The sequence below is a fragment of the Dendrobium catenatum genome, unplaced genomic scaffold (genome assembly GCF_001605985.2).
Source record: "Dendrobium catenatum unplaced genomic scaffold, ASM160598v2 fragScaff_scaffold_360, whole genome shotgun sequence".
Classification (NCBI taxonomy): Eukaryota; Viridiplantae; Streptophyta; class Magnoliopsida; order Asparagales; family Orchidaceae; genus Dendrobium; species Dendrobium catenatum.
This window is the reverse complement of record NW_021318822.1, coordinates 545,237-553,052: the sequence shown is the minus strand read 5'-3', so window position 1 is coordinate 553,052 and position 7,816 is coordinate 545,237. Positions and strand designations below refer to the sequence as shown.

The following is a 7,816-nucleotide window of genomic DNA, read 5'->3' as shown; positions in this document are numbered from 1 at the left end:
ATTAGATATTATTGAAATTAAATTTTAAAAATCATAATGAACTCTATATTTTATTAAATCTCTCAAGTTGTAAAACTCACAACCCAATATATGATGGTAGAATACAAGGAGTGATTATGATTTAAAGGAGTTTATCTGACACTTCCACACCATTAATTGATTTGGAGGTGAAATGTCAAGCTAGGAGTTTAAAAAATTAAGGATCTTGGAGACAAGATCAACATGAGTTCTTCTAATTTTACAACTCAACATATTGAGTTAGATCCAATAATGCAGGTTTATAAAATTGACTTGGAGGTTTTAAAAGATTGACTTGACATTATCACCACCTCCAGTTGATCTAGTTTCATAAGGTCAATGTATACGTTTTGGACAGAGGTTTCACCTCCCTTTTTTATATGAATTTTTTATTTTGGCTAAGCTCACCTAAGGAAGAAATGGGTAAAGATGCCAATAGAAATAAAGGTAGTTAAGACTACTGATGAAATAAAATTTCATCATTATTAAGGGTGGAGAGAGATATCCGTCCCACCGGGCGTGTCATTATTGTTGGGACAAAAAGTGGTTTTTGAAAAGATTAGTTTTATTTAGGAATTTTAATTCAGGACTTCAATCTCAAAATTGAACATGTCACTATGAATGATATATCACCTCGGGAGGTGAAGATATCATTCCTTCATGGGTTCAGATAATGGAACTGGATATTTCATCCATATTATAATAGTCAAATCCAAGGAAGGAAGACATGCAGCCGGAAGGGTTAATATGACATTCTATGAAGCATCTAACTATACTAGTCTGGATTTCTGTTGCATTGGCGGCAACATCGGAGGTGATGATTGTCCAGTCAACAGCCAATTCATATGGCTGGGCGTCGGTAACCCTGAATAATGATAGATCGCTATTGAATCATAAAGATTCTGATTCAGAGATGGGAACCTATCGAAGAACTTTCAACGGTCCATTTATTATCAGAGAAAACTGCGCAGAATGTCAGAAAAATCCTTCACCAGATGTCGGTAAGGGGAAACAAATTGTTCAGGATTCAAATGTGGAAACTCCTTCATCAAATTTGAATGTTAAGTCAATTGATTTTGAATCTTCATCTTCTGGTATGAAGATCTTTGTGAACCGATTTGGAATTAATGGGAATTTAGCTAAGGGAGACCCTTCAGTCCAGAGGAGGGGAGGAAGCACTTCAGATGTTCGGAAGAATGTTCAATCGGAGAATGAAGGGCTGACATCAGCTCCTGTTAAGAATGTTCGGAATCCTTGGATTAAACGTTCTCATATCACGATGGATATGTCAATGGGAGATTCTTTCTTATCAGATGATGGCAAGGCTATCAAATAATTTCAACCAAAGATGATAGAGATTCTTAGAAGCTTCAAAAATCCATTATGGTTAAAGTTTTTGGTAGAACAATTTCAGTACAAACTATAGCTGCGAAATTGAGACGTCAATGGTCTCAATTCGGGAAGTTCCATCTAACAATCCTTGGCTCAGGGTGGATGCTGTGCTCCTTTTTTCATAAGAGTCTATGGAGAAAGTTATTTCAGGAGGACCATGGTTTGTAAATGGTCATATTATTGGACTAGACAAGTGGAGTCCTAAATTTTCAACAACTTTCCTTAAGGGATTAACATCTCAGGTGTGGGTAAGATTGACTAATCTTCCACTATTTTTGTTGGGATGAAATTAATGTTGCAAGGATTGATTCATTAATAGGGTCTCCTAGGCTAATTAATGGTGATATGTTCCAATGGGGAAGGAGAGAATTTTCAAGAGTATGTGTTTGATTGGAGCTTGATAAACAATTGCCTATGGGTGTTTGGGTGGATAGACTTGAAGGTTGGTTCTTTCAAAAGGTTGAGTATGAAAAGATCTCAACGTTTTGTTATAATTGTGAAAAAAATTGTCATCTAAGCAATATGTGTAATGAGAAAGTAGGCTCAAACAATGTCTGTTCTAGCCCAGTATCCAAAGAAGGAAATGTAGGAGTAGTAAATGCTCTCAGGGAAGAATCTCTGGAAGAAATAGAAGGTTGATGGCTACTTATCAGAAGAAGGCTATAGAGAATAAAGAGGCTATTAAATCTCTGGAAGATCAATTACCTGTGCCTGTATCAGGTGTACAAATGTTTGAAGACGGTATGGAAGTTGCTACATTAAAGAATAATGTAATAGAAGTTGGTGAAGATTCTTTTATTGTAGAGACAGCAGCTGTAAAGGTTTCTACCTCTATTCCTGAGGTATCTATTGTTCAAGAGAATATGTTTAATATGCTGGAGCAAGTAGATGAAGAAGACAAATCTATCAGAAAAGATGCAGTGAGTATACAGAATGAACAGGAGCTAGAAGATGGAGAAATTTGCAAGACTGATGTTATCATCAAGGAAGAAAGGTGATTCATGTAATCAAGGAATTCATTAGTGGTGGTATTGCAAAAGAATTTGATAGTTCGGGCTTGGGAAAATCTATTCTTGGATCTCAAAAACCAAAGCTACTGAAAGAGCTTAAATACTTGGGGCCTTTGAGCAATTATTCCAGATCAAAAAAAGCTAAGGTAAATATTAAAGGTAAAAGTGGGGATCCTTCCCTCCTATATCCAAATGACTTCTTTAGCTTTTTGGAATTGTAGGGGGGCTAATAATAGGGAAACCTCCCTATACTTAAAATAATTTGTGAAAGATTGGGATTTATTTTTTGTTGGGGTGGTTGAAACAAAGATCTCTTTTTTTGAGAGATATGAAGTTAACAAGTTGTTGAGTGATGAATGGGATTATTTCCTATATCCCTCAGATGGTTCTTCTGGAGGAATTATTGTATTATGGAGAGCTAATATGGCAAAATTTTCTTTACTAGATGCTTCTCCTCAATGTGTAATTGGGGAGTTTAGTATTTTTAATAAAGGTAAGTGGATTGTGTCTACAGTTTATGGCAACAAGAATCCACATATAAGGAGGAAGTTGAGGGAAAAATTAGAAGTATACTGTGACAAAGAGATCCCTTTGGTTGTGGGAGGGGATTTCAATTGTGTACTTTCACAAGAAGAAAAGAGGGGTGGAAAGAAGTTCTCATTTTCTCAAGGCATGCAAGAAATGTCTGCCTTTATGTCTAGAAATGATCTACTTGATGTTGGGATGGTAGGACCGAAGTTTACCTGGTGCAACAACAAAAGTGGGAATGCTCGTATACTTGAAAGGCTAGATAGGTGTCTTTTAAACACTAAGGCATTGATTGAAGTTCAAACTGTTGTGATAAGACATTTGGCTAGGATTGCTTTTGACCATTGTCCCTTAATTCTCAAAATTTTCAATGATAAATTGCACCAAAAAAATTTCTTAAGTATGAAGATGTTTGGGCTTCTTTCCTGGCGTCAAAATCTATCGTTCTAAAGACTTGGAACAAACCTGTTAATGGGGATGCAATGAATGTCATAAATGTTAAGTGTAAAAGGACTTTGAGAGCTCTTCATTATTGGAGCAAAGCAAAAATGAAGAATTTTATGGAAATCAAAGATGTATTAAATAAGGAGATTGTAAATCTGCAGCTGGAAGAATCCTTTGGGCATGGTCTTAACGAGGAAAAGCTATTACTGTTGAGAGCTAAAATTCAGGAATTCAATCTGAATTTGGCTCGTTTAAGCACATGGTGGAGACAAAGATCAAAGTTAAAGTGGATCCAGGAGAATGATATGAATTCTAAATTTTTCCATTATTTTGCTAATGGAAGAAGATTGGGAAACTCTATTCGTCAATTGAAGGATGAAGATGGAATTTTGGTAGAAGAGAATGCTGAAATTGAAGAAATCCTGATGAATTTCTTAGCAATAAATGGAAGAGTAGATGTTGTAACTTAAATGGTTGGCCTCCTGTACTGAAGACTCTCTCTTGACCGGATTGTAAACTATTAGGAAATGAGTTTTCTTATTCGGAACTGGATTCTATTATTAAAGATAGTTGGACAAACATCTCCCCCGATCTAGATGGTATTACATACTCATTTTTCAAAAACTATTGGTATATAACAGGGATGATGTTTGGTGGGCTGTACAACAGTTCTTGGTAATATGGCAACTCTATTGTAAATGGAAAGAGTCGGTGATGGTTCTCATTCCCAAGTTGTTGAATCCATTTCTCCCTTAGGTTTCTGTCCTATCAGCATTTGTGGCACCCTGTATAAGATTATTTCCAAAATGCTATTAAATAGGTTGTTGAAGGTTGTTGGTGGACTTATTTCTGAGGTGCAAACAACTTTTTTAAGAGGTAGATCCCTATATAATCATATTCTTTTAGCTCCTGAACTTTTTAATAAGCTCAGATTTTCTAAATCTAAGAAATGATGGGTGGCTATCAAACTTGATATGGAACAAGCCTATGATAGTATGGCTTGGGATACCTTGATATTGGTATTGAATAAAATGGGATTTCCAATCAGATTTTTTAATCTAATTATGGAATGTGTGGAGTTTCCAAAATTTTTATCATGATTAATGGTAAATTTTCAAAGGGGCTTAAAGAAAATAGTGGGTTTAGACAAGGTTGTCCTCTTTCTCCCTATTTATTTATTCTTTGCTCTCAAATCTTGACTAATGATATATGGCATAGAGGAAGGAATTTGGGGATAAAAATTTCTACAAATGCCCCTGGAGTATCACATCTTTTGTATGCAGATGATATCTTATTATTCTCCCAAGCTAGAAAGAGCTGTATGAGGAGATTAAGAAGAATTGTTTCATCTTTTTGCAGTCGAACTGGGCAATCCATTAATGAAGAGAAATCCGTAATTTTGTTTGGGAAATCTGTTAAAAGGAAGAGGAAGAAAGCTATATTAAAGCTATGGGGCTTCAAAACTGTGAATGAAGTGTCTTATCTTGGCATTAAGTTGGAATTGAGGAGATTGGTTGCTTCAGACTTCAATTATATCCTTGAGAAGGCTGCTTCTAAACTTAATGTTTGGGGCAATCAGACGATTTCTTTAACTGGGAGAATTGTACTAGTTAAAACGGTTTTGTCTTCATTACCGCTACTCACTCATTGGTTCCAATGAGTACTCTTAAAGAATTGGATAAAATTGCTATGAGTTTTATTTGGGATAGACAAGGAAATCTTCATGACTTAAACTATATGTCTTGGGAGAACATGTGCAAAACCTGGAAGGATGGGGTACAAGGTATACATTCGTTGGTGTCTATAATAGGAACCCTTAGAGCTAAATTTGCATGGAATTTCTTAAAGGAAGAAGATTCTTTGCTTAATAAGGCTTTGTTGGCAAAGTATGGTACTAAATTTTGGAAAGAAACTAGCAAAGGCAATAAGTCTACTACTTAGAAGATCACTGCTAATGGAGCTCATTCTCTTCTTCCGATCACTAAGTGGAAGATTGCATAAATAAATCTATAGACATTCTTAAAGATGTGTGGATTCTAGATAGTTGTCTAGAGAGATGGCCTACTTTATTGCAGTAGGGAATTTTGATTTTCCTTCTCTGGAGAGCTTTATAGTAGATGTTATTTGGAAGAAGGATCTTCTAAATATATTCTTTGGGGAGGCTCTTATGGAACGTATTATTCAAATTGATATTTTTCCTTATCAAAATAAGGATAGCTTGGAATTGAGACATAAAATCTCGGGTAATAGCATAACAGCTTCTTATGATGTGGGAAACATGTCAGTGGAGTATTGGAATTGGCTAAAAAAACTTCAACTTAATCCTAGAGTTGAATGTTTTTGGTGGCGGCCATTCAATGATGTAATCCCTACAAATGGATTTCTGATGTATCGAAGATTACTGGGTCATTGTTTATATCCTAGAGGCTGTAATGAATCAGAAAAATCTGAGCATGTTATGGTTCACTGCTTAAAGCTGCATCAAGCTATAGACGTTCTTAAGGAGTGGGGATTCCCGGTTCCTATCTTCTCCTCTTCCAGTGATTGTAAATTTCAATTGGGACGGTTAGCTGTGAACATTAAACTCATTGCAAATTTATATTGCTCTCTAGTATATTTTTCATGGAAAGTAGAAATTTGATTAAATATGGAAAGCAAGAGTTGAGTTTGAACTATATAGCAGCCAATGCTATTAGTTATGCAACAATTTCTAATAATAATCTGTTCATGGATCACTGGGGCGCTAACCAGCCGGTGAGGCTATTTTCTCATTGGCACCCCCTCCCCCAGAATGGATTAAGGTTAATCTTGATGCTGCTTTAACAAGATCCAATAATGGTGGGATTGGTGGAGTTTTTAGAGATTCAAAGGGTAAATTCTTACTTTCCTTTGGAATCAATTGCACTCATTGGGATAGTGGTTCGTTGGAGCTGATTGCTTTTCATTCATTGAGGAAATTCATCTTTGAATGGATGTTGGATGCAAAGGGGATTATTATTGAAGGGGAAAATATTAACATCATTAATCATCCACAAAAATCTGTGGATACAAGGAGCCAGATTGTACAAAATGAAGAACTAAAAGATCTCTCATTCTTGGATGGTTTTGGTAACATTCTTTTCCATTTTGTTAATAGGAATTGTAATAAGTTAGCCCATTTTCTTGCTAACTTTGCATTAAATGGTGAATTTCTTTGGGAAGATCTTAGTAGCAATAAGGTTCCTCCATTGTTTTTCAAATTACTTAAGGAGGAATGTGATAGTTTCTCTATCACTTAGTAGTTTGTAATAGCTTTTCTTTTTCATTAATGCATTTAGAATTTCTTAAAAAAAAAACTATAATAGTCTGGATGGGAGATAATTAATTTCATATTCAGGACTATGATAACAAAGGATATATCATCCTAAGGAAGAAAATATTACATGTTATCAATTATCCATATATAATGATAATGATCATTGTTGATTTAATTTTCCTGAAGAAGACTAATTGAGTTTTGAAACTCAATTTTTGGAAAAGTTAATTTAGGTAAATCTCTTACTAGCATAAGCCCTCATAGTTAATTACATCATAGGGAGGTTGAATTCCGTATGATACTCTTAATTGTAGTAATAAAATAAATTTTATTTAGAAATTTCAAGGATTGGATATTAAAGTAGGTGAATCTAGAATTAGAACTTAGAATGAATCAAGTTAGAATACTTATTTCTAGAGTCAATGGAGGAGGGGTAGGAGACACTTGGAGATTTTGAAACCATTCATAAATGCTCTGACCTAATCTAAGTGTTGAGTTTTAAGTATTGGATTGAGATCATCTTTAATTTGAGTTGAATAATTTATTAAAAATTTTGTAATTAGATTCAAGGAGGTTGGAGCCTTATAATTTAGAATGTCTTGAATCCTAATCTAAATTGGGCATAGAACCATAGTGGTCTGAACCTAACTAATGTAGTGTAAAACCTGTACTTACCCCTACCTAAATTAAAATCCAATCAACCACCTAGTTAATTTAAAATCCATAAATCTTGTCTTTATGAAATAGTGGTAGGGACAATTTTAATTAGAGTTTTTGAGAATTAGGACTAATATCTAGAGAGGATCCTAATTGATCTCTTAACTTATGTAGTGTGAAAATGCTTGAATAAAATATTATAATAATTTATACTCTTTAAATTTTGTTTTTAATATAATGCATGTTGATCGACTCAATTAAATACATAGAATGAGTATGAAGAAATTTTAAAAAGGATTAAAAAATATTTTTTTCATAAAGATTGCACAATATCCCTTTGACAGATCTGCACCCAAAAAGACCAGGTTGTCTATCAAAACTCGTAGGCGGGGAGGTCCCTAATAAGGAGGAGAAGTATTTAATATGATTATGCAGACTCCCAGCAGTCTAGGGTGAAAGTTCATGAAGGTTT

The 7,816-nt window shown here is 34.6% G+C and overlaps 1 protein-coding gene across 1 annotated transcript; it reads left to right on the top strand.

Annotated features, from left to right (window-relative positions):
- The first annotated feature begins 2,843 nt into the window (after window positions 1–2,843).
- On the top strand, window positions 2,844–3,862 carry LOC110108281. Its single transcript, XM_020838856.1, has 2 exons — window positions 2,844–3,146; window positions 3,350–3,862. The coding sequence occupies exons 1-2, from the start codon at window positions 2,844–2,846 to the stop codon at window positions 3,860–3,862; spliced, it is 816 nt and encodes a 271-aa protein (XP_020694515.1).
- The last annotated feature ends 3,954 nt before the right edge of the window (window positions 3,863–7,816 follow it).

Coding starts and splice junctions, on each gene's coding strand:
- LOC110108281 (XM_020838856.1), top strand. CDS start 2,844: ATGGCAAAATTTTCTTTACTAGATGCTTCTCCTCAATGTGTAATTGGG. Junction 3,147..3,349: donor ATCTACTTGATGTTGGGATG/GTAGGACCGAAG, acceptor AAATTTCTTAAG/TATGAAGATGTTTGGGCTTC.